Source organism: Schistocerca americana, chromosome 2 (genome assembly GCF_021461395.2).
Source record: "Schistocerca americana isolate TAMUIC-IGC-003095 chromosome 2, iqSchAmer2.1, whole genome shotgun sequence".
Taxonomy (NCBI): domain Eukaryota; kingdom Metazoa; phylum Arthropoda; class Insecta; order Orthoptera; family Acrididae; genus Schistocerca; species Schistocerca americana.
Window position 1 is genome coordinate 606,412,319 of NC_060120.1, and position 26,263 is coordinate 606,438,581.

Below are 26,263 nucleotides of genomic sequence, written 5' to 3' on the forward strand. Positions count from 1 at the left end.
ACATAAAAACCTAAACAGCCTACTTACAACTTCAGTACCTTCTCTGGTTTCGGCTCTTGAACAGGAATGATCTGCAGTTCCTCCGCAGACACTTAGGCACCTCACTGAAAGTGTCCCACCGGAGATCAACGCTTCACAAAAGCGAAGGGTGGGCACATCCCATATTAATGTCCACTAACAGGTGCCCCGATACTTTTGATCAGATTGTCTGCATTACAGGATTACTCAGTTTGTAAGGCAAGGAACCAGATTTTAGCCCCGACTTGGAACACTGCCTCAGAGTGAAAGATCGCGGTCGCGTTCGCGCTTCCCGAGTACGGGATCCCGGGTTCGAGTCCCGGCGGGGTCAGGGATTTTCACCTGCCTCGAGATGAATGGTGTTTGTGTTGTTCTCATCATTTCATCATCATTCCAGTGAGTGGCGAGACTGGACTGAGCAAAGGTTGGGAAATTGTACGAGCGCTGCGCAGTTGAGCGCCCCACAAACCAAACATCATCATCATCATCATCAAAGTGAAAGATTGATTCCAGTGTACTCTTGTTTCTGCCATGCGACGAGCTGAGAGCGGCGTTTGGTGTGTGGCAGCTGTGCGATCTGAAGGAGTCCCGTGTGGACGCGGTGCTGGAGAGCATGTCGGAGGTCCGCGTGCTGGGCCTCTCCGAGGGCGCGGTGCAGGTGGCGGACCTGCTGCGCGTGGCCGAGCAGGCGCGCGACAAGGCCATCGAGCAGCTGCAGCTGCGGTCGCGCTGCGCAGAGGACGCCGTGCTCGAGCTCATCAACCGCTTCATCGCGCCGCTGCCGCTGCCCGAGGAGAAGTACCGCTGGCTGGACCCCGAGAAAGTCAACAAGGCGCCCGCCTCCGCCGCCAAGTTCACCGAGGACATGCGTGCGTAACACTCTGCACTTCCCTATGCTGGCTTCCATTTGAAACCAGTTCGAAAAGGAAATATTTCGTGTGAGCCGTCATTGATAGATGTAAAGTAGTTGAGAAATTTCATTGTATGTACAAGACACGAAGGAATTACAGACCCTGGGTGCGAGCGGGCGTTGATTGAAATCAATGGAGAAAGTTGAAAAATTTGTGCCAGACCAGGATTCGAACGCGGGTCTCCTACTGAATATGCAGATGCTCTGACCACTAAGCCATTCAGACAAAGTGATCATTGCAACTGCGTGGATTACCCTAGCACCCCTCCCTTCAGACCTAAATTCTTTACCTATCCACACACTATGGATGTAGTGCCCAATGCCCATTATTATCGTTACCCGCAGCATTTTGTCGGTTCCTGTAAGAGTTCGAGCCTGGTGTGCATCCATACTGGAGAGATCTTTGGTTGTCCTCGCTTTAATTATAAATATGTGTGGTGTCTGTTCTTCCGGACACGCGAACAATGCGAGTAATAAGGATAATGGGCAAGGAGTGCTACGTTTGTAATATGTGGATAAGTTGAGAATTTGGATCTGACAGGAAGCGTGCTAGAGTAGTCTGTGCGGTTGCCATGGCCACTTTGTCCAAATAGCTCAGTAGTCAGAGCATCTGTCGACGAAACAGGTGACCTTTGTTTGAAACCTGGTCTGGTACAAATTTTCAACTTTCTCCATTGATTTCAATCAATCCCTGCTCGCAGCCAAAATCTGTGATTCCTTTGTGTATTAATTCATGATGGCTGGTGGATCAAAAATAGTGTCTGTTCATTCAGACATATATTCCGTACCAGTTTTTTTTTTTTTTTTTTTGCCACCCCACATATACAATGAAACACCTCACAGCTCGAAAAAGTGTTTTTCACCGTTTGCATTTTGTGAACTCGTGTTCAGCGGAGCTGGGAATGAAATATTAGGCTTTATGAAACTTTTAAAAAAGAAAATTACCAAAATGAAGGCAGTCTGTTGTGCATTGCAACATGTTGGAGATCCTTGGCATGCCGTCCGTAAGTTGGTGGGTACTTTGCTGCCGATGTTCTCAGTCTTCGACGGGCCTTCCTCGAGACATTCGAAGTGTGAAGAGCGCTCCTGCGACGTCGCACTACAAGCTTCAACTCGTTTCAGGCACGCTCAATCGCGTCCGTATCGGTTTATACCGCAGGCCATTTCATTCAGTTGGGTTTTGCCTCCTGTGGAGGAAGGTGTCCACGAGCTGACCACAGTGTTCTTGTAAGACGAAACCTTCGTAGAAATGTTGGCTGTACAGCTGGACGATAGGTTGGGGGATCCTGTCGTGACAGAGCACAGCCCTCAAACCACCATGGGTGCCAATGAGGGCGTCCGACGACCGTATATGACAATGGCCTCAAACGTGACTGACCAAAATTCCTACATGCTTAAGACGTGCTTTATTTCCTGGACAACTCCACATTCTTCTACGAGCATTGTCGGGCGTCGGACAAATCCTGCACTCATCGATGGCGACAATCCTTTGTCATTGATCAAGGTTTCATTACAGGTGTTCCCTTAGGCGCTCTCTTGTGCATCACGTTATTATATGGGTCGTATTGTTGTCCATAATGGACGCTTACGAGTCCTAATTGATAGTACAGAGACGGTTACATAATGTCAACATCGATACATTGCCTATCTTCTCAATATCCTTGTGAATCTTAATTCTACTATGTTCTGCCAGAATGCCACGAATTTTATCCACCTCTACTCTAGCAGAAGCATCGGTCATGTGTCTTGAATGTAGGAAATTTGCGGTGTTCGTACGGCAGCACTTTATACTCTTACCAGCATTAAATAGTCATCAGTACCTGGGTAGAATCCCCAAAAATTTCCCTCGTACCTCTTTGCGCCAGAGGCAGTTACCGAGTACAATGCATTGTCTGTATCACTGGTCTCTGCGTCACCGTGTTTGCGACTGCTCACAAAATTTATTTCTAACTACATCGGAGTAGGACTGAATAGTAAGTTAGTGGGAAAACGCAGCTTGGCTGTGAAAAAGATTGAAGAGTTCACTTGCCCTACCCTGGAATAATTCGCATAGGTGTGGGACCCTTGTCTAATTGCATTAACAGGGACATTGAGAGTACATACACTGACGAGCCAAAAACTATGAGCACTGCCCGCCGCGACATTGGCTGCCGCCTGATGGCATTGCGGGCACGTGACGTGACATCAAAAGTATGTAAACGGAGCAGACACGGTTGGGAGATCACCCTAGCCAAGCAAACGGAGAAATCCACTGAGATAAGCGAAAGGGCGGATTATCATTACTGAGAGTCTGTGAACGAGTATCTCGGAAACGTCGAAGCTGGTCGAATGGTCACGTGCTACTGTCATGAGCATCTACGGAAAGAGGTAGACGGACACTTAAACTACTACTAGGCGCTAAGTGGTTGAACGTTCACAACTCTTCACAGAACGTGGGATTCAGAGGCTTATCTGCTCTGTAAGTTAGGATAGATGGTGATCCTTGCTCGACACAGATCACCATCTGTAACATGCCTGTCGTAAGAGCACAACGCTGATGCACCCGCAAGTGTTTCGGAGCACACCGTTCACCGTACGTTGCTGAAAATTGAGCTCTGCAGCAGAGCATCCCTAGCGTTCACATATTGACCCAATGATATCGTCAATTACGACTGCAGTGGGCACGGGACCATCGGGATTCAACCGTCGATCAATGGAAACGTGTCGGCTCTTCGCGTGAATCACAGTTTTGCTACACTAGGTCGATGTTCGTCTCCACAAACGCCGTCATCGAGATGAATGACGGATCGAAACGTGTAGCGCGCCACGGACGCAGCTGGTGAGAGCAGTGTTATGCTGTGGGAGACTTTCTCCTGCTCTTGCATGGGACTTGTGGTAGTAATCGAAGACACATTGATAGCTGCGAACCACCTGCATCCCTTGATGCTTGATGTATTCCCCGCTGCCGGCCGGAGTGGCCGAGCGGTTCTAGGCGCTACAGTCTGTAACTGCACGACCGCTACAGTCGCAGGTTCGAATCCTGCCTCGGGCATGGATGTGTGTGATGTCCTTAGGTTACTTAGGTGTAAGTAGTTCTAAGTTCTAGGGGACTGATGACCTCAGAAGTTTAGTCCCATAGTGCTCAGAGCCATTTGAACCATTTTTATTCCCGGCGGGGTCAGGGATTTTCTCTGCCTCGTGATGGCTGGGTGTTGTGTGCTGTCCTTAGGTTAGTTAGGTTTAAGTAGTTCTAAGTTCTAGGGGACTGATGACCATAGATGTTAAGTCCCATAGTGCTCAGAGCCATTTGAACCATTTTTGAACCATTTTTATTCCCCGATGACGATGTATCGTTCAACAGAATAGTTGTCCGTGTCTCGGAGACAGAACCGTGCTTCAATGTTTTGAGGAGCATTATAGTGACCTCATGTTGGCGTCTCGGCGACCAGGATCGCCTTATTTAAATAAATCCTCTGGAACCCACCTGGATCGTTATTGGGTGGCAGCACTGCGTACGCAAATCAGCGGCCAGTTATTTACGCCAATTGCATGACCTTTACGTAGACATCTAATGCCATGTACCTCCACAACCACACCAACAAACAGACGGTTCTCTGATACGGAGAATCAATAATGTAGTTCGTTCCAATAACGGACAAACAAGCTATTAAACAGGTACTCATAATATTTTGGCTCATCAGTGTATATGAGGGTTGTAACTATAATAGTGTCAATCATTCATTTACAACTTTTACAAAGTAGATACATGTTTCAAAGTTTTACTGTCCTTCAGAGTAGTCTCTTGTATTGTGTAAAACAAGTTGCCAGCGATGTGAAAGTCGTGGAATACCCTTAACAGCGACAGTTGTGTTGACAGATAGAATGAAGCGGTCTATTGCCCAACGAATCTATATAATAGTTCTGAAGTGAATGCCATAAAGCGCTTCCTTCGATTTAGAAACCAATTTGAAACCACAAGAGCTTAAGTCCGTGGAGTGTGGTGAGTGGTACAGCACTTACCAGCCCCATAGATCGTATAAATGAGTCACAACTTGCGCCATATTCGTCGGAGCATTGTCCTGCAAAATAATGGGCGGATCCTGCAGAAAGTGTTGTCGATTCCTTCTATAAGCTATTCATTTTTGGAACACAGCCTGCGACCAGCTTATAGAAACACAATGCTGGTGATTACTTTGAATGAGAGTAAAACTTTGAATCATGTATCTATTTTGTATAAGTTGTAAATGAACACACTCATGCCCATCGATTAAGGATAAGGCTGATACATTGTGAAACAACGCTCTGGTGGGCGGTTTGCGGGTTTAAATCACCTCGGGGCATGACCATGCGGCGCATTTGACCTACGGTCGTCGCACGGTGGCGCTGGCAGCAGTCCACATACGCAGAGGTGTGTTGGTGCATGTCAGAGTATGGTGCAGTAAGTAAGTATGCATACGTTTTCAGACGTGCTAATGGCGACTGTGTGTTGAAAATGGCTCAAAGAACACATATTCATGACGTTATGAAAGCTAGAATACTAGGGCGACTGGAGGCTGGTCAAACACAGCAGGTAGTAGCATAGGCCCTCCGTGTGCCAGAAAGTGTGATCTCAGGATTGTGGCAACGATTCCAGCAGACAGGAAACGTATCCAGGCGCTACAGTGCGGGACGTCCACAGTGTACAACACCACAGCAAGCCGATATCTCACCATCAGTGCCCGCAGACGCCCACGGGGTACTGGAGGTAGCCTTGCTCTAGACCTTACCGCAACCACTGGAACAGTTGTCTCCAGACACTCGCCTGGAGACCTGCAATGTGCATTCCACTGACTCCTTGTCACAGGAGAGCCCGTAAAGCCTGGCGTCAAGAACACAGTACATGCTCATTGAAACAGTGGTCCCAGGCTATGTTCACGGACGAGTCCAGGTATAATCTGAACAGTGGTTCTCGCCGGATTTTCATCTGGCGTGAACCAGGAACCAGATGCCAACCCCTTAATGTCCTTGAAAGGGACGGGTATGGAGGTCGTGGTATGATGTTGAAAGAGGAACTGTAACAGGTCAGGTGTATAGGGACGTCTTTTTGCACCAGTATGTCCGCCTTTTGAGGGGTGCAGTGAGTTTCACCTTCCTCTTGATGGATGATAACGCACGGCCCCACCGATTTGCCATCGTGGAGGAGTACCTTGAAACAGAAGATATCAGGCGAATGGAATGGCCTGCCTGTTATCCAGATCTAATCTCCATCAAGCACGTCTGGGTTGCTCTCGGTCGACGTATCGCTGCACATCTTCAAACCCCTACGACACTTCAGGATCTCCGACAGGTACTGGTGCAAGAATGGGAGGCTGTACCCCAACAGCTGCTCGACCACCTGATCCAGAGTATGCCAACCCGTTGTGCGGCTTGTGTACGTGTGCATGGTGATCATATCCCATATTGATGTTGGGGTACATGCGCAGGAAACAGTGGCGTTTTGTTGGTTGGTTGGTTGGTTTTGGAGAAGGAGACCAGACAGCGTGGTCATCGGTCTCATCGGATTAGGGAAGGATGGGGAAGGAAGTCGGCCGTGCCCTTCCAGAGGAACCATCCCGGCATTTGCCTGGAGTGATTTAGGGAAATCACGGAAAACCTAAATCAGGATGGCCGGACGCGGGATTGGCGTTTTGTAGCACATGTGTTTCGGGACGGTTTTCTCAACTTATCACCAATACCGTGGACTTACAGATCTGTGTCGTGTGTGTTTCCTATGTGCCTATGCTATCAGCGCCAGTTTTGTGTAGTGCCACGTTGTGTGGCACCACATTCTGCAATTGTCGTTAATTTTGGAGCATGAGTGTAGTTGCCATTATTAAAATTCCAACCCTCGTAGATGGGTAACGGGAATATGACACAAGGATAAGAGTAACAAATGCTGATTAATCTCAACTGACAAACACTTTGAGGACAACGCCTAATATTTCACAAAAACATATTTAGAATATTGCAGAGCGGATTCTACAAATATTACTAACGCCCGCCGTATTGCTGCCTTAGAGACGAAGAACACGGAACAGGGACAGTAACAGTTGGCTCCAGAACGTAGGAATAAAAGTTCTCCCCACGCTAAAAGCGTAGAATGATCGGTGAGAAACTTAAATACATATCACAGTGAAAAATACTTTCTTCTTTCATTTTTCGGTGATATCAAAGAACAAAAATAGAATAGATTTTTATTTTTACATGATTTATGGACACGACTAATCTGCCGCTGGCCTCTGCAGTGTTCCAGGAAGTGGACGTCGCCAACATGGAAATATCTGCTGTTCAGCTGGAATGTATGAAGCTCTTCGTGTACTTCAACCTGCGCGTGAATGATGCGCTGATAAGGGCGACCAGGAAGTCACTCGAAGTTTTTGAGACCCGCGCTCTCGCTTTGGGGTACGTATTCTCATTCCTTAGTAGCTTTTATAAGCTTATAGAACTTAAAGGTTTCAGACAATGTAAATTTAATAGAGTGGTACGGAACATGATGTTTACAGTAGCACCACAAATAGATCATACATAGCGGGAAAAAAGCACAGTGGGACATAAAAGAGATCAGACAAGATGTCGTATCGTATACGGATTAAATATTGTGCATCTGACTGTCCGGTCACTTTAACGTGATCGCATGTGAACGCATGAATAACCATATTTTGCAGCGCGGACCTCTGCGAGACGCGCAGGAAGAGAATCAGTGAGGAGGTTCCGGGAGGTACAATCGGGAACGTGGAGCCGTGCAGACTGTAGCGTCATGGCCAGCTGCGCAAGATTTTTCGTTTTGAGTATCCATGAGGCGAACAGCCCGATCGAGTAGGTCCCGCCGATTCTCGATAGGGTTTTAATCTGGGGAATTTGATGGCTGGGAGAGTACGGTAAACTCAGCCTACTGCTGGTCGAACCGCACACGTACACTGCGAACTGTGTGACACGTTGCATTGACCTGCTGTAGATTCCGACCCGCTAGCAAATGCAAACTTCATGTTGGAATGGACATGGCCTCCAAGGACAGACATATGCCTGTACTGATCCAGTGTGCCTTCTAGAATGGAAAAAATACCCAGGGAATGCCACGAAAACATTCACCAGACCATAACGCTCCGACTATTGTTACAGGATATTTGCTTTCAGATGTTACATGCCGTACACACCAACGCCTCTGTCCGATGGAGCATAAACGTGATTCATCCCAAATTGCCACCTGACGCCATTCAGCGGACGTCCAGTTGCGCTACTGGCGTGCAAATACCAGCCTCCTTCGCCGATGAACAGCTATCAGCATGGATGCGTGAACCAGGCTTCTACTGCGGAGACCCAACGCAGCAACACCCGCTGAACGGTCGTTGAAAAGACATTGTTGGTAGCCCGTTGGTTCATCTGGGTGATCAGTTGCTCAAAAGTTGCACGTCTATTCGCCCGCACACATCTCCGGGACCACCGTTCACCCCAGTCGTCTATGGCTCGTGGTGCACCACAGTTGCCTCTGCTCCGGTTTCGGGTTGGGTTGATTTGGTTCAAAATGGTTCAAATGGCTCTGAGCACTATGGGACTTAACATCTATGGTCATAAGTCCCCTAGAACTTAGAACTACTTAGACCTAACTAACCTAAGGACAGCACACAACACCCAGCCATCACGAGGCAGAGAAAATCCCTGACCCCGCCGGGAATCGAACCCGGGAACCCGGGCGTGGGAAGCGAGAACGCTACCGCACGACCACGAGATGCGGGCTGGGTTGATTTGGGGGGAGGAGACCAAACTGCGAGGTTATCGGTCTCATAGGATTAGGGAAGGATGGGGAAGGAAGTCGGCTGTGCCCTTTCAAAGGAATCATCCCAGCATTTGCCTGAAGCGATTTAGCGAAATCACAGAAAACCTAAATCAGGTTAGCCGGACGCGGGATTGAACCGTCGTCCTTCCGAATGCGAATCCAGTGTTCTAACCACTGCGCCACCTCACTCGGTCCCGGTTTCGGAATGCGCCATTTTGCCATGCACATATACATAACGGCAACACGTGAACAGTTTACAAACTTAGCCGTTTCGGGAATGCTTCCACCCTTGGCCCAAAATCCAATGCTCATGCCCCTTTCGACATCAGATAAATCCCTCCTTTCCGCGTTACGACAACGACACGCTTTATATACCATCCATTGCGAGTGCTGCTACTTGCCGTCTCTGAGTAGTTATTGCACATGACGTCGAACGTAGGGGGTGGTCACATTAATGTGACTGAACCGTGTATTTGTACTGAGGTGACATAAGTCGTGGCTCTCTTAGTATCGTGATGGTGTCGCACCTTCTTTTGCCCGGTGTAGTGCAGCAATGCGACGTGGCATGGACTCAACAAGTCGTTGGATGTTCCAGAAATATTGAACCACGCTGCTTCTATAGCCGCCCGTAATACACTACTGGCCATTAAAATTGCTACCCCACGAAGATGACGTGCTACAGACGCGAAATTTTACCGGCAGGAAGAAGATGCTGTGATATGCAAATGATTAGCTTTTCAGAGCATTCACACAAGGTTGGCGCCGGTGGCGACACGTATAATCCAGTGAAACTGTCAGAAAAAAAGACTACCTTGCAAAAGGTGGGGTAGAAGATTTTATTTTTTTAACTCGTTCATATTGTTGGAAAGGTTAGAAAACGAAGTTTTGCCAACAAAATTTCTCTTGGGAAAACTTTCTGCAGTCAAAAAACTTCGAAAATTTCGGACTTTTTTCAGTTTTTTCAAAATATCTCAGTTTCATTTGCTCCTATCGCTTTGACGTCTCTTTCCTTTTTTAAAGAGCACAAAATTCTCTACAAATTTGATTCTTACCATTTTTTTCTAACCCCAGTATCTAAGGCGCTACAGCACGTCAAAAAATACCATTTTTTTCAAATTTCGAGCAAAGTGGCAAATTACCTAATTTCTGAACACTGTTATTTCAGTTTCTATTTGTGTAGTATAAACATATTACTCATCATGTTATTCATGGGAATTTACCATCTCACTCTGCTGCAGGGCCAGGACAAACAGCATCATATTCAGTAACTACGAACACATTCACGTCGGATTGCGTGAAGTTTATTTGTGTTACAATATGTAATACGATTGCATGCAGGTGCCGTACATTTTCTACAGTTGATTGACGTTAATGATCAGTTATAAGAAAAAGTATGTAGGAATTGTTCTTTAGCGGACAAAAGCGCATTTATTCTTTGGCTTTCGTTCCAGTGGAAGATGCGAAGTCAGGTGGACCGAGTAAATTTTTTGTCATTGACTTGGACTCGAAATGTTTGCTTCAAGTCAATAGCCCAAAGCTATGTTTCTTACCTGCAACGTCATTTTGGATCTCAATTTGCTATTGTATTTGATGGGTATCCATGTGAGGGAGACAAATGTAGCACAAAGAGTGCTGAGAGGAGTCGTAGGTCCAATAAACATTCTTCGGTTGACGTTGTGGTTGAATCAGAGATGGAGAACCAAGTCCCGCAGGACAAGTTCTTGTACAACGAACGAAACAAGATGCGTTTGATCACATTTCTCTAAAAGGAATTTCTGGAGTGTATCATTGAATTGCTCCAGACACAAGGAGATGCTGACGTTATGATTGTAACATCTGTCATTTCAAGAACCAAAGATTTTGGAAGTGTTGTCATTGTAGGAGAAGATGTTGACCTGCTTGTGCTCATGGTCGGTTTGGGGCAAGGCATTGAAAACTTATTTTTCTTAAAGCCAGGAAGAAGAAATGCAGAAGACAAGTGGTTTTCCACTGCAGCTTACAAGTTTGACAGTGAATATATTCTGTTCACTTGCGCCTTTAGCGGATGTGATACAACATCCGCTTTTTTTGGTCAAGGAAAAATTAAGTGCTGCAATATTGTTGGGAAAAATGAACACCTAACCTCAGCGCTTTGCACGTTCAATAAACCACATGCTACCCGTGTAGAAATAATAACAGCAGGAGAACAGGTTACTATCGCATTGTATAGTGGAGGTGTCAGCAGTTCCCACACACTAGACCATTTGCGGTACCAGCTATTCGCCAAGTCTGCCACAAAAAGCAAAATGAACCTTGCACGGTTGCTACCTACACAAGATGCTGCACATCATTCGTTACGGACTTACCAACAAGTCCAAAGTTGGATGGGAAACTGGAAACCTCCTGAGAAGTGGGGCTGGAATCACAGTGACCACGGTCCAATACCCATTATAATGAGCCAAGATCGAGCACCTGAAGCACTTCTACACATTGTTTCATGCTCATGCAAGCTGAACTGTGGCGGAGCGTGCTCCTGTAGAAAAGCGGGTTTGAAATGTCCTTCAATTTGCAAAAAATGTATTGGGGTCAACTGTGAAAACGTGCCAAAATTTTTATATGAAGACTGTGAAGAAGATGTTACGGAGGATGTTGAGGAAACCGCTGACGAAATTAACGAAATTGCTGAGGCTGACTCGCTGTTTAAAGAAGAGGTCAATCTGGGATCAACTCTATGTACAGACCCTGAATCCGTAACTCAAGGTATTTCTGGTGACACTGAGGAACCTGGCCCATCAAAACGTTGGAAGTGATGCTCATATCTGTCTCAAGTGTGCTAAAGTGCGATATTACAAGTATTGCACACCCAGAACTGTCAACATTTTTTAGTAACTGACAATGCATTTTAATTGTAATAAAGCTACTTATTTTTAATGTCAGCTGCGTGGCTTTTATACACAAGAATAATTACCAACCTAATTAGGTTGCCTATTGCAGCTAATAATAGTTCAATTTCCTGAGACAAATTATTTTGTGTGTGTGTGTGTGTGTGTGTGTGTGTGTGTGTGTGGCTTAATGATGTATTTTTATATTTATAGTTTTACAAATACCAGGGCAGATGTGCCCCATAGTGAACTTGAGATAGTGATGTAAGAATCACAATAGTTGGGTGCCCAGCAATCCTAATGTTGCATACAGAGAAATTGAATACCTGAAAGTGAGGTGGTAAATTCCAACATATAACATGATGTATAATGTATTTATACTAAACAAACAGGAACAGAAAAAATAGTGTTCAAAAATAAGGTACCTTGCCACTATGCTCAAAATTTGAAAAAATGGTATTTTTTTAGGCGCTGTAGCGCCTTAGATATTGGGAGTAGAAAAAAATGGCAAGAATCAAATTGGTAGAGAATTTTGTGCTCTTTAAAAAAGAAAATAGACGTTAAAGCGATAGGAGCAAATGAAACTCAGATATTTTGAAAAAACTGAAAAAAGGCCGAAAATTTCCAAGTTTTTTGACTGCAGAAAGTTTTCCCAAGCGAAATTTTGTTGGCGAAACTCGGTTTTCTAATCTTTCCAACCATATGAACGAGTTGAAAAAATAAAATCTTCTACCCCACCTTTTGCAAGGTATATCTGCAATTTGACTGGACTAGTACAACATGCTGACATGAGGAAAGTTTCCAACCGATTTCTCATATACAAACAACAGTTGACTGGCGTTGCCTGGTGAAACGTTGTTGTGATGCCTCGTGTAAGGAGGAGAAATGCGTACCATCACGTTTCCGACTTTGATAAAGGTCGGATTGTAGCCTATCGCGATTGCGGTTTATCGTATCGCGACATTGCTGCTCGCGTTGGTCGATATCCAATGACTGTTAGCAGAATATGGAATCGGTTGATTTCGGAGGGTAATACGGAACGCCGTGCTGGATCCCAACGACACCGTATCACTAGCAGTCGAGATGACAGGCATCTTATCCGCATGGCTATAACGGATCGTGCAGCCACGTCTCGATCCCTGAGTCAACAGATGGGGACGTTTGCACGACAACCACCATCTGCACGAACAGTTCGACGACGTTTGCAGCAGCATGGACTATCAGCTCGGAGACCATGGCTGCGGTTACCCTTGACGCTGCATCACAGACAGGAGCGCCTGCGATGGTGTACTCAACGACGAACCTGGGTGCACGAATGGCAAAACGTCATTTTTTCGGATGAATCCAGGTTCTGTTTATAGCATCATGATGGTCGCATTCGTGTTTGGCGACATCGCGGTGAACGCACATTTGAAGCTTGTATTCGTCATCGCCATACTGGCGTATCATCCGGCGTGACGGTATGGGGTGCCTTTGGTTACACGTCTAGGTCACCTCTTGTTCGCATTGACGGCACTTTGAACAGTGGACGTTACATTTCAGATGTGTTACGACCCGAGGCTCTACCCTTCATTTGATCCCTGCGAAACCCTACATTTCAGCAGGATAATGCACGACCGCATGTTGCAGGTCCTGTACGGGCCATTATGGACACAGAAAATGTTCGACTGCTGCCCTGGTCAGCACATTCTCCAGATCTCTCACCAATTGAAAACGACTTGTCAATGGTGGCCGAGCAACTGGCTCGTCACAATACACCAGTCACTACTTTTGATGAACTGTGGTATCGTGTTGAAGCTGCATGGGCAGCTGCCTGTACACGCCATCCAAGCTCTGTTTGACTCAATGTCCAGGTGTATCCAGGCCGTTATTATGGCCAGAGGTGGTTGTTCTGGGTACTGATTTCTCAGGATCTATGCACCCAAACTGCGTGAAAATGTAATTACATGTCAGTTCTAGTATAATATATTTGTCCAATGAATACCCGTTTATCATCTGCATTTCTTCTTGGTGTAGCAATTTTAATGGCCAGTAGTGTACATTACAAAAGTGCTGCCGGCACAGGATTTTGTACACGAACTGATCTCTCGATTATATCTCATAAATGTCCAATGGATGCCAAATCATTTGCTCGAATCTCCCGAATGTTCTTCAAACAAATCGCGAACAATTGTGACCTGGTGACATTGTGCATTATCATTCATAAAAATTCAATTGTTGTTTGCGAGCATGAAGTCCATGAAGGGCTGCAAATGGTCTCCAAGTAGCTGAACATAACCATTTCCAATCATTGATCTGTTCAGTTGGACTAGAGGACCCAGCCATGTAAACACAGTCTACAACATTATAGAGCCACCGTCAGCTTGCACAGTGTCTTGTTGACAACTTGGGTTCTTGGCCTTAGGGCGTCTGCGCCACACTCGAACTCTACAATTAGCTCTTATTCACTAAAATCAGGACTCATGCGACCGGGTCACGGTTTTCCAGTCGTCTAGGGTCCAGCCAATGTGGCCATGAGCCCAGGAGAGCACTGCAGGCGATGGCGTGCTGTTCGTCTGCTGCCACAGCCAATCACACCAAATTTCGCCGCACTGTCCTAACGGATACGTTCATCGTACGTCCCACATTGACTTCTGCAGTTTTTCACGCAGTGTTGCTAGTCTGTTAACATTCATAACAATATGAAAAAGCCGCTTCTGTCGGTCGTTAAGTGAAGGCCGTCGGTCACTGCGTTGTCCGAGGTGAGAGGTAATGCCTGAAATTTGGTATTCTCGGCACACCCTTGACAGTGTGGATCTCGGAATATTGGGTTCCCTAACGATTTCCGAAATGGGACGTCCCGTACGTCTAGCTCCAACTATGATTCCGCGTTCAAATCTGTTAATTCCAGTTGTGCGTCCATAATCACGCCGGAAACCTTTTCACATGAATCCCCTGAGTACAAATGACAACTCCACCAATGCACTGTCCTTTCATACCTTGTGTACGTGATACTACCGCTACCTTTATTTGTGCATATCGCTATCCCATGATGTTTGTCACCTCTTTATACTAAAGAACATACACCACAAATATAAATAAATGCGCCTTGATGGCAATTAATGACTATTCAATGCAGATGCACTCTTTGTCCGACCTCTTGCGTTAATCAGCTTGAAGCTACGAGCGATAATGGTAATGGAGAGGGGACACTGCGCATGTAGTGTGCGACAAGTTGGAACTTTGGGTTGGAGGGGACGCGTGCTCGCATAACCGAAGGGATTAAGACGACCGCTCGAGTGGAGCAGGAAATCTGGGTTCGAGTCCCGGTCCGTCACAAATTTTCACTTGTCTCCACTAAATATATTTCCGTAGCCGATTGTGGCTGATATCGGTATTCCAGTTTCGTCAGCAAAAGCGTTACCAGCTAAAGCATTTCCCTGTGGAAGGTACCAGCTAATTTTCTTCTCTTTCTAAATCCAAATTATTAAAAGCAAGCATTTTTATACGTAATAATTTGCGGTTTTACTTCCAAGAATGACATTGGCACACATTGTAATGTACCCGCCTTCCACAGTGATGTTACTGAGAACAGTTACTTAATGAATTCATTTTAGAGCAGATAGCTTCTGTTTTGCACTTCGAATTAATTTGGAGAGGAGTACATTGAATTTTTTATTACAGATACTTAGGCAGCATAATTTCGAGGATAATTTCTTCTGTTGACCTGGTGTTAATAATGGTCCCGGTTTTTATCAGTTGCTTGAATAAAACGCAAGCTTCTTTTTTAGTTCTTCAAACAGTCCATGAAAATCTGTTCGTGTACTCTTGACATAGGCGATAAATGCCATTATCATCATAACAGTGACATCAAACTTCCTTGTGTATGATCCAAATAGCCAACAACTTTCCACGGTTGATAATCAGCTAGTCCCGAGTTAGAAGCATGCTAATTCTCTCCTCACACTTCGTTACATACATGTTGACTCGACCATGCTTCCAAAATCAAAGATTCACAAGTGCAAATGATACAGTTCCAAGAAATTACGTTGGTGCGAAAATACAGGACGTCCAAGAAGGAATGGTCAATATTCAGGGATATGACATGAACGCTTATTTGAAAGAAAAAGGATCATACGGACATATTCCCTATTCTGAAAGGTTTCCAAGATAGAACACATTTAATGTGCAGTTTTATTAAAGGAACTGGGATTCATGCACAACTGCTTTGAATCATACTTAACAAACACAGTGCAAAACGTTGTGCTGAGTAACTCAAACGGTGTTGGAAAGGTAGAAAATCTCAGTGATTGGGGATAAATCACAAAGTGAGTCCTACAGGCTTCAATTTTGGGTCTACTCCAATTTGTGCAACAAAAAGACATCCCAAGCAAAGAAATTGAAAGCAACGAAGCACATACTTAGGTGCTACTAGCCCAAAACAAATGTACATTAAATGTGTTCTGTCTCGGAACCCATCTGGAATGTGACATATGTCTAAAGAAGTTTTTTGCTTCAAATGAGCGTTCGTGTCATATCTCTGAATACTAACCCTTCATCTTGGGACACCCTGTGTAGCTATGACACAAATTTTTACGAAACTTCTTCGCTGATCGTGAATTCTTTGACATTAGCTGTTTTTGTGTATGGAGATACTACCTATCAGTGGCGCATTGACATTTCTGCAGGAGTGGGACTCAAGCCCGCATTTGCAGCTTACCGCGAGCTGTCGCCTGAACCACTTCGGCTGTTCGTGCACGCTTCCTGGACCGATGTAAACCTCCATATGCCACACTGTCTGCAGCCGCTAATACTCACTGCATTACTTGGATTCCCGCAATAGAGAGAAAGAGAAAATAATGTTTTCAACGTTATTATCGTCGTTTTGCCCATGTAGGAATGTATTGTATCCTGTGGAATATTGTGTGGGTGCATGTGAAAATCTCTGTGCAGGATTCTTCTTATACTCCTATCACACATTCTCAGGGCAGCTGCATGTTTAAATGCTGAACGCTTTGGAGAAAGCTGGACGGACACTCTCGCGCTTGCCAAGTTTTCCGGCGTTGTTACTGTCCGAAGTCGGCCAGTAGATTTTCTTTTTAGAGCAGAGCCTGGTGTTCTAAAGTCCGATAACCAAACGCAAACAGTTCTCTATCAGGAACAGAATCGTGTCGGCTTAGTTCGAACCGAATGCTACATGCTCGCTGAGTAATCGCAGAGCCACCATTATGAATATACTCCTCGACAACTAAAGCATGATATCACCTAGGCAAGCCATTGCGCCTGCTCAAAATGGCACGTACACCGCCATCGATCGATACCCCCTCCACCTCTGTATCTCTACCACAGCTCACACAGCGGTCTCTCCACATACGGGAGGACTTTTTGCCGGACCCTGTATATTCAGTTATTGTTTTTATCCACAAGGAGAGGACGCCTCATCATCATCGCCGAATTCGTCCAAATTCATGGTACGTGTAGGGCATGGTGAGACATGAAAGTGCTCCAAGTGGGAACTCCAGGTGGCCAAGCGTTTAGGAAATAAAAGGAATTTGGATACGGATCTATCACCATGTGCACCTTATCAATTGTCCCTGTGACAAAATATTTAGGAAGCGGTGTTTGGCTCAGCGGTCGCCGGCACGGTAGCTCAGCGTGTTCGGTCAGAGGGGTAGTTGAACAAGCGTCACAGGTCATTCGCCCCGAACAAATAGAACGAACAATCACGAACAAAATAATATTTTTAAAAAAGCGGTAAGAGAACGAATTCGTATTGTAGCGGCTTCGACTCCACCCTGCTGCAAATAGTTTTGTGCTCCTTAGCAAATATACGACGAACACTTCCAAGATGGAGACGGATTACCAACGTGCAGTATCAAAGTAATTCCCCCCAAATGTACGCCACAAGTGCAACACTGCGATGTATGTTTTTATCCTCAGGTAAAAAACCTAATTTAAAAATGTCAAAACTGCACTTACCTTATCGACAAAGAAGAAAATTCACTTCCTGAGAAGCTTGTATCAAACTACAGTCCATTAAACATCACCAGCTATCCTCGCACGTATTCAGCGATATGATGCGTTACGCGTGGTTCGCTGCTGGACTGTGCGATGAAAGATGCTGTTTTCAGAACGTCAGTCAAGTTTGTTTTTCCATGGAGATGTTAAAGAAACCATGTCACTGCAAAAAGGCGGCGTTTATAACGTGTGGAAGATGCAGTCGAAATTATTGCTTACCCTGTTTCTTTGACGATTTTCACCCCGGTACATACAATTGATCAATTGCAAAAGAATGGAAACATCGATTTACATACACAACGTTCCCCGTGTACGCGTTAACTACAACCCCTTTTTAAATGTTTGCACTTCTGGATTTCATCCTATGCCTATACTTTTTGTGCTTATATATAGTAATAAAATAACATATATGATGATGAGGTTAATTGTGATGTCAGTAGTGTAAGCATTGCCAAGGAGCACAAAAATATTTACCACCGGGCGGAGTCGAATCTGCGACCCTTTGAATGCGAATCCCATCTCTCACCGCCTTTTTTTATCGTTGGGTTTAACATCCCTTAAAGTTCGTTTGTTGATCCTTCCACTCAGTTTTTTGTTACAGAGGCCAACCAGCTCTCTCACCGAACACGCTGAGCTATCGTGCCGGCACCGCTGAGCCCAACACCGCTTCCTAAACACACTGTCACGGGGACAATTGATGAAGTGCACATGGTGATAGATCGTAACAAAATTCCTTTTATTTCCTAAACGCTTGGCCATCTGGAGTTTCCACTTGTGGCACTTTCTTGTCTAGCCACGCCGTATATGTACCATTAATTTGGACGAGTAGGCGTCCCCTCCTTGTCAGATCCGTTTTCAATCAGATGTAAAGCACTATTCTTCTCTGAGCTGCAGCATTTACGTCTTTCGATCACAGAAACAAATATTCACGTAAGCTTTAAACAAGAAACGAGCCTGCAAATAACCGAAAACCGAGCAGAAATAACGGGCTCTTCTCCCAAAATGGATGCGTAAGTGCACAAGAAACGGCATCGGAATCCTCGCTTTAGAAATCAGGCATCTATAGGTTCAATACTGCTCACAGAGCACCAGCCTAGGATCGTTATAACGTACTTTTCAGTCCTAGTTTCTTAGACTCACCAATATGGCGTACTATAATCGTTGCCGCCTTTACTACTACGGCGTTAGGGCATCTCCATCGACGCTTGTTGTTAAAATCTGACTTAGCTATGACGCCCCGTCAGGTCGCCGCCGAGCCAGCCGCCGCTGCTGCAGGCGTACCTGGTGCTGACGCTGCCCACGGCGACTCTGCAGCCGACGCTGGAAGAGCTGCAGGCGGGTGTGGCGAAAACGCTGACCACGGCGCTCGACACGCATCGCAGTATTCTGCTCTGGGGACAGCGCTCCACGGCCCCAGGCAAGTCTTTTTTTTCCTTTGTTGTTATTTCATGCCTCACCTGAGGCGAGCAGGCAGCCGCCTACATACGCCGCTCTTCGGCCAAAAGACACAACATATATATACACGGAAGACATAGAAAACATAAAAAACATGATAAACACATGATGAACACTGCACAAGAAATAAGAAGTCGTTCGACAGAAGGCACTGTAAATGAAGGGTGGCACTTGTTGAAACAGACAAAGACATCCATGTGGAGATGCAAACATAGTAGAAAACACTGATGATGACACTGTACACAAACGGAGAGACACTGACGCACGGAAACACTGGCGACTATCATCGGCGAAGCACTCACACTGACGAAGGGGGAGGGGGGCTGCCTCCAGAGCAAAGGGAGAAGGAAGAGGCCGGGAAGGAGGGGGGTGGAGCCAGTGGGAGAAAGAAGGGAGATCGAGGAAGGGAGGAGAGAGGGGAGGGTTTGGAAGCCTGGGCAGAGGGGTAGAAGTAGGAGATGTGGGAGAGAGGAGGGGGGGAAAGGGAGAGGAGGTGGGAGAGGGGGAGCCCTGGGGGAAAAGGGGGGAACGGGAGGGGAGAGTCAGAGTTGATAGGAGGGGTATATAGACAGGACAAGGACATCATCAGAGAGGGGGAGTTGGCGGAAGCCACCTTGGGAAACGGTATGGAGGGTGTGAAGATGGAGAGCAGGTGGGATGCAAGAATATAGGCGTGGCAGTGGGCTGGGATGGGCGAGGATGGGAGAGACAAGAGCTTGTGGGAGGTGTAAAGGATACGTATCCGTTCAAGGAAAAGGAGAAGGTGCGGGAAGGGAATCAAGTCATATAGGATCCACATGGGAGAAGCAAGACAGATGCATTAGGTGAGGCGGAGCACGTGACATTCACCCGGGCAAGCTAATACTACCCTGCTTATGAGAAAACTACAAGTAGTGCAAGGAGAACATTTCTCAGCCTGGTACAAAGGTGCTATTTACATCCATAAATTTCTCTTGTAACCGTTTCAGCGGCACGTGACTTGATGGTGACGGTGGCAATTATTTCATGTAACAGTGTGTAGTCGTTGATGCCCATGAGTTAGAGAAAAATGTAGAAACACCGCGAGAAATGCATGTCTGAACATAAATGCAGGTGCTAGCCAAGCCTGCAGGTTGCGCTGTTCACGAACGGCGCCTGTGCAATGTCTTCAATACGCCGCAGGTGTCAGTCATGGCCAGAAGAGTGTTTTGTGTAGTGTTCTGCGCCTCCACCACATTACTTCCCCAGATACTGTGTTCTCTGGAATTCGAAGCTTGGTAGTAGCGTGGAGGTTCTGGCACTGAACATCAAACAAATTGTGTCCAAAATCCATAGTAATATTATAAATGCGAAAGTAACACTATCTGTGCCCGCCCGGTTGGCCGTGCGGTCTAACACACGGCTTTCCGGGCGGGAAGGAGCGCTTAGTCTCCGGCACGAATCCGCCCGGCGGACTTGTGTCGAGGTCTGTTGAGCCAATCAGTCTGTGAATGGTTTTTAGGCGGTTTTCCACCTGCCCCGGGAAATGTGGGCTGGTTCCCCTTATTCCGCCACAGCTACACTATGCCAGTGATTGCTGCACAAACACGTTCTCCACGTACGCATACACCGCCATTACTCTACCACGCAAACATAGTGGTTACACTCGTCTGGTATGAGACGTTCCCTGGCGCGGGGGGGGGGGGGGGGGGTCCACCGGGGGCCCAACCGCACAATAACCCTGGGTTCGGTGTGGGGCGGCGGAGGGGTGAAGTGGACTGCAGTAGTCATCGTGGGGTTGTGGACCACTGCGGCTGCGGCGGGGACAGAGCCTCTCCGTCGTTTCTAAACAGAACATGCATAAAAGCTAGAAAACACAGCGCCTCTAGAGGCTGGGCGCGGAAATACACTGACGTCGTGTACAGTAATTACGACCGCATAACACTGCACTGACACACGTGCACACACCACACACCACACACCACACACACACACACACACACACACACACACACACACACACACACCGGCGAGCTTGAATTAGCGCGCGGCAGCGTCGCTACAAGCTCTTTACCTAACAGTCGTATACAACCGCTCACTCGACGAAAATTCCGAACTTAAGGACTGGAAAGTTGCACAGGTCACACCAATACTCAAGAACGGAAATTCGACTGATCTGCTGAATTACAGACCCATATCACTAACGTCGATTTGGAGTAGGATTTTGGAACATATACTGTGTTCGATCATTATAAGTTACCTCGAAGAAAACGATCTATCGGCAAGTAGTGAGCACGGATTCAGAAAATATCGTACTTACCGAGTACAACTAGCTCTTTATTCACGTTAAGTAATGAGTGATATCGACAGAGGATCTCAAATTGATTCCATATGTCTAGTTTTACAGAATGCTTTCAGCACAGTTCCTCGCGAGCGACTTCTTATCAAATTGTATGCCTATGGAGTGTCGTCTCAGTTGTGCGACTCGATTCGTGCTTTTCGTCAGAAAGGTCACAGTTAGTAATGATTGACTGAAAGACATCACGCAGAACACGAGTGATACCTGGCGTTCCCAAAGGAAGTGTTATAGGTCCTCTGCTGTTCCTAAGCTTTATAAATGATTTAGGAGACAATCTGAGCAACCCTCCTAGACTGATTTCATATGATCATATAATGTTATCATTTACTGTTTGTAAAGTCGTCAGAAGATCAAAAGTAATTGCAAAATGCTTTAGAAAAGATATCTGTATGACGCGAAAAGTGGCAACTGATTCTGTTGTAGTTGTGGTCTTCAGTCCGAAGACAGGTTTTATACAGCTCTCCATGCTACCCTAACCTGTGCAAGCCTCTTCATCTTAGAATAACTACTGCAGCTTACATCCTGAATCCGCTTACTGCAACCATCTCTTGGTCTCTCTATACGATTTCTAGCCCCCCACACTTCCCTCCGGTATTAAATTAGTGATGCCTTGATGTCTCAGAATGTTTCCTGTCAACTGATCCCTTCTTCTATTCATGTTATACCACAAATATCTTTTCTCCCAATTCCATTCATTGCCTCCTCATTAGTTATCTTTAGGATTGTTCTGTAGCACCACATTTGAAAACCTTCTATTCTCTTCGTGTGTAAACTGTTTATCGTCATCGTTTCACTTCCATACGTAGCTACACTCCATACAAAGACTTTCAGAAGAGACTTCCGAACACTTAAATCTATATTCCATGTTAACAAGTTTCTCTTCTTTAGGAACGCTATTCTTGCTACTGTCAGACAGCGTTTTATATTCTCTCTACTTCGGCCATCATCAGTTATTTTGATGCCCAAATAATTCTACTTTAAATGTGTTATTTCCTAATCTAATTCCCACAGCATCACTTGATTTAATTCGACTACATCCCATTATCCTTGTTTTGATTTTGTTGATGTTCATCTTGTATCCTTACAAGACTGTCCATTCCGTTCAGCTGCTCTTCCAAGTCCTGTGCTGTCTCTTAACATAATTACAATGTCATCGGCAGATCTCCAAGTTTTTATTTCTTCTCCCTGGACTTTAAATCTTACTCCAAATTTATCTTTGGTTTAATTTATTGCTTATTCACTGTACAGATTAAATAACATCGAGAATAAGTTACAACGCTGTCTCACTCCTTTTCAACCACCGCTTCCCTTTAATGCCCATCGACTCTTATACGCAACTGCCGTCTAATTTCTGTACAAGTTGTGAATAGCCTTTCACTCCCTGATTTTACTCCTGCTACCTTCAGAATTTGAAAGAGAGTATTCCAGTCAACCTTGTCAAAAGCTCTAAGTCTACAAATGCTATAAACGTAAATTTGTCTTTGTTTAACTTATCTTCTAAGATAAGTCGTAGGGACATTGTTGCCTCGCATGTACCTACATTTCTCGGGATTCCAAACTGATCTTCCCCGAGGGCGACTTCTACCAGTTTTCCATTCTTCCGTAAATAATTCATGTTACTATTTTGCAACCATGGCTTATTAAACTGATAGTTCGGTAATATTCAAACTTCCAGGCCCTGGTTTCTTTGGAATTGGAATTATTTAATTCTTCCTGAAATGTTAGGGCTTTATACCCGTCTCATACATCTTGCACACCAGTAGCTCTGACGGAAGGTCGTCTATTCCTGCTACCTTATTTCGACTTTGGTCTTTCAGTGCGTGGTCAAATTCTTCTCGTAGTATCATCTCTGCCATGCCATCTTGATCTACGTCTTCTTCCATTTCCTACCTACAATTTCATCTTCCTTATATGGTTCAAATGGCTCTGAGCACTATGGGACTTAACTTCTGAGGTCATCAGTCCCCTAGAACTTAGAATTACTTAAACCTAACTAATCTAAGGACATGACACACACCCATGCCCGAGGCAGGATTCGAACCTGCGACCGTAGCGTCGGCTGTCGGACCCCCTCCGTCTAATAGGCGCTGCTAATACATGGTTGTTTACTTCTTTGGGCGGGTTTAGTGACATCTCAGAACAGTCAAAGGGACTGTGTCCATGATACAATATCCACAGTCAACGTCTATCTTCAGGAGTTCTGGGAACCGGGGTGATGCAAAACTTTTTTTGATGTGTGTGTAATTAATCTCGAGACTCTCTCCGGTGTCTCTAGGTCTCTTCTATCAGTACAACCTACGTTCATGATTCTTAATCCAAGTATTAGCGATGATTAACTTATGCTCTGTGCAAAATTCTATCAGGTGGTTTCCTGTTTCATTCCTTTCCCTGGCCCATATTCACTTACTATTTTTCCTTCTCTTCCGTTACCTTCTATCGAATTCCAGTCCCACATCACAAGAAAAGTTTCGTCTCCCTCAACTACCTGAAAAATTTTCTTTTCTTTTATCAGACATTTCTTCAATTTCTTAATCATCTGCGGATCTAGTTGACACACAAACGTTTACTACTGTGATGGGTGTGAGTCTCATATCTATACTGGCTACGATAAAGCACTCACTATGACATTCGCAGCAGCTTACCCACAGTCCTATTTCCTTATTCACTATTAAACGTAGTCCGGAATTACTCCTATTTGAGTTTGTGTTTATAACCCTGTATTCACCTGACCAGAAATCCTGCTCCTCCTCCCACCGCACTTCGCTAATTCCCACTATATCCAAATTCAACCTATCCATTTCCCTTTTTAAATTTTCTAACCTATCTGCCCGATTAAGGCATCTGACATTCGACGCTCCGACCCGTAGAACGCCATTTTATTTCTCCTGATAACAACGTCCTCCTGAGTAGTCCCCGCCCGGAGATCCGAATGGGAGACTATTTTACCTCCGGAATATTTTACCCAAGAGGACGCCATCATCATGTAACCATATAAAAGCTGCATGCCCTCGGGAAAAATTACGGGTGTAGTTTCCTCTTGCTTTCAGCCGTTCGCAGTACCAGCACAGCAAGGCCGTTTTGGTTTATGTTACAAGGCCAGATCAGTTAATCATCGAGACCGTGGCCTCTGAAACTACTGAAAACGCTGCTGCCCTCTTCAGGAACCACACGTTTGTCTGGCGTCTCAACAGACACTCTTCCGTTGTGGTTGCACCCACCGTAGAGTTATCTGTATCACTGAGGTATGCAAGCCACCTCACCAACGGGAAGGTCCATGATTGGCTCTAAATAATGAAAAAGTGAGGTCATTCACATGAGTACTAAAAGGAATCCGCTAAATTTGTGTTACACGATAAATCTCACAAATCTAAAGGCTCTGAAATCAATTAAATATTTAGCGATTACAGCTACGAATAGCTTAAATTGGAACGATCACATAGGTTATATAATGTTATGGAGGAAGTGAGTCAAAGACTGCGTTTTATTGGCAGAACACTTAGAAATGCAACAGATGTAAGAGTGAAGAGACTAGCTACCCTGCGCTTGTGATCCCAATTCTGGAGTATTGCCGCACGGTGAGGGATCCACATCAGATAGGATTAATGGAGGACATCGAAAAAATTCAAAGAAGAGCAACTCGTTTGGTATTATCGTGAAACAGGGAAGAGAGTGCCATGGATATAAAAGCGAGGTAGGCTAGCAGTCATTAAAACAAAGGCATTTTCTGTTGCGGCAGTATGTTATCACGAAATTTTAGTCAAGAACTTTTTCCTCTGAAAGCAACAAAAATAAATGATCGTATTAATAAAATAAGAGAAATCAGAGCTCGTGCGGAAAGATTTAACAATTCATTTTTCCCGCACGCTGTTCGAGAGGGAAACGGTAGAGAAATAGCTTGAAGGTGGTTCGATGTACGCCATGCCAGACACTTAATTGCGAATTGCAGAGTAATCATATAGATGGAGATGAATTAAAGGAAACCGTATGTAACTAGGTCGTTAGAATCAGAATCATATACGTTAGAAAATTAAACCTCCTGCTCGGAACTGATGATGCGGGAAGCTGCAGTGTGACGTGGTTTTTATCGATAACACCTTTCCTACATCCCAAGAACTTGGCTGATTTTCAGTGTTTTGAAGGCAGTGAAGAAACTTTTAGTTCTCGCCTGGCCAGAATGTCAGCAGTCCAAAATTAAATCCATCTGGCTTTAAAAAAAGGTTAATCTTCGATGTTAAAAGCTGTAACATTTATAGCCAGTCGCCAGCAACAATGAAAGGCTCCGCGAATGAACACTCAGTCTCATACTAAGTACAAAAACACTCGCCACCAATACAACGAAATGACAGCCCTGCTCAGTAACACACACATTCCTTTCGCGATCTTTATGGAGTAACTGTACGCTGATTGTAACTGTCGTCGTAATGTTCGTTTGTAAATTCTTCAGTATATGTGGATTCTTTGTACTAACACTGTATTTAACGTACTCTAAACATTTACCATTGTACCACTTACTGGGCGAAGTGTACAGTAGTTGCAGCTCTGAATTTGCTTTCAGGACTATCAAGATTGAAAACCCAGTTCACCCAGCTCTCCTGAAGCGCATTGACAGGATATATTTCTCATAAATGTGTCTTTTTGTTTCTTGTTGTGGAATTGAAATTAACGGGTGATACTTGTCTCATTATTTACAGAGGGTGCCGACTTCGCTGCAATAGCATCATATGGCAAGAACTACTTCCGCAGCGTCATCGCCGACAACGATGTGGACCGCACGATGTCGACACTGAGGAATGTTGTTACAATGCTCAAACCGGAAGTCAACAAACTCATAGATGTATGTTATGAGTCGTGTATCTTACATCAGATTTTGGGTTTCTGAAATCATCCAATTACCCAATGGTCAAACTGAAATTCAAGTCCCATATATTCTGTGC

At 45.2% G+C, this 26,263-nt stretch overlaps 1 protein-coding gene across 1 annotated transcript in view; it reads left to right on the forward strand.

Moving 5' to 3' along the window:
- Positions 1-26,263, forward strand: part of LOC124594242 (dynein axonemal heavy chain 8-like) — a 619,801-nt gene that overhangs the window by 220,257 nt on the left and 373,281 nt on the right. Inside the window, exons 14-17 of the mRNA XM_047132606.1 lie at positions 587-887; positions 7,171-7,327; positions 18,802-18,974; positions 26,021-26,163. Coding sequence (XP_046988562.1) covers positions 587-887; positions 7,171-7,327; positions 18,802-18,974; positions 26,021-26,163 — 774 coding nt within the window. The remainder of the gene's footprint in view (positions 1-586; positions 888-7,170; positions 7,328-18,801; positions 18,975-26,020; positions 26,164-26,263) is intronic.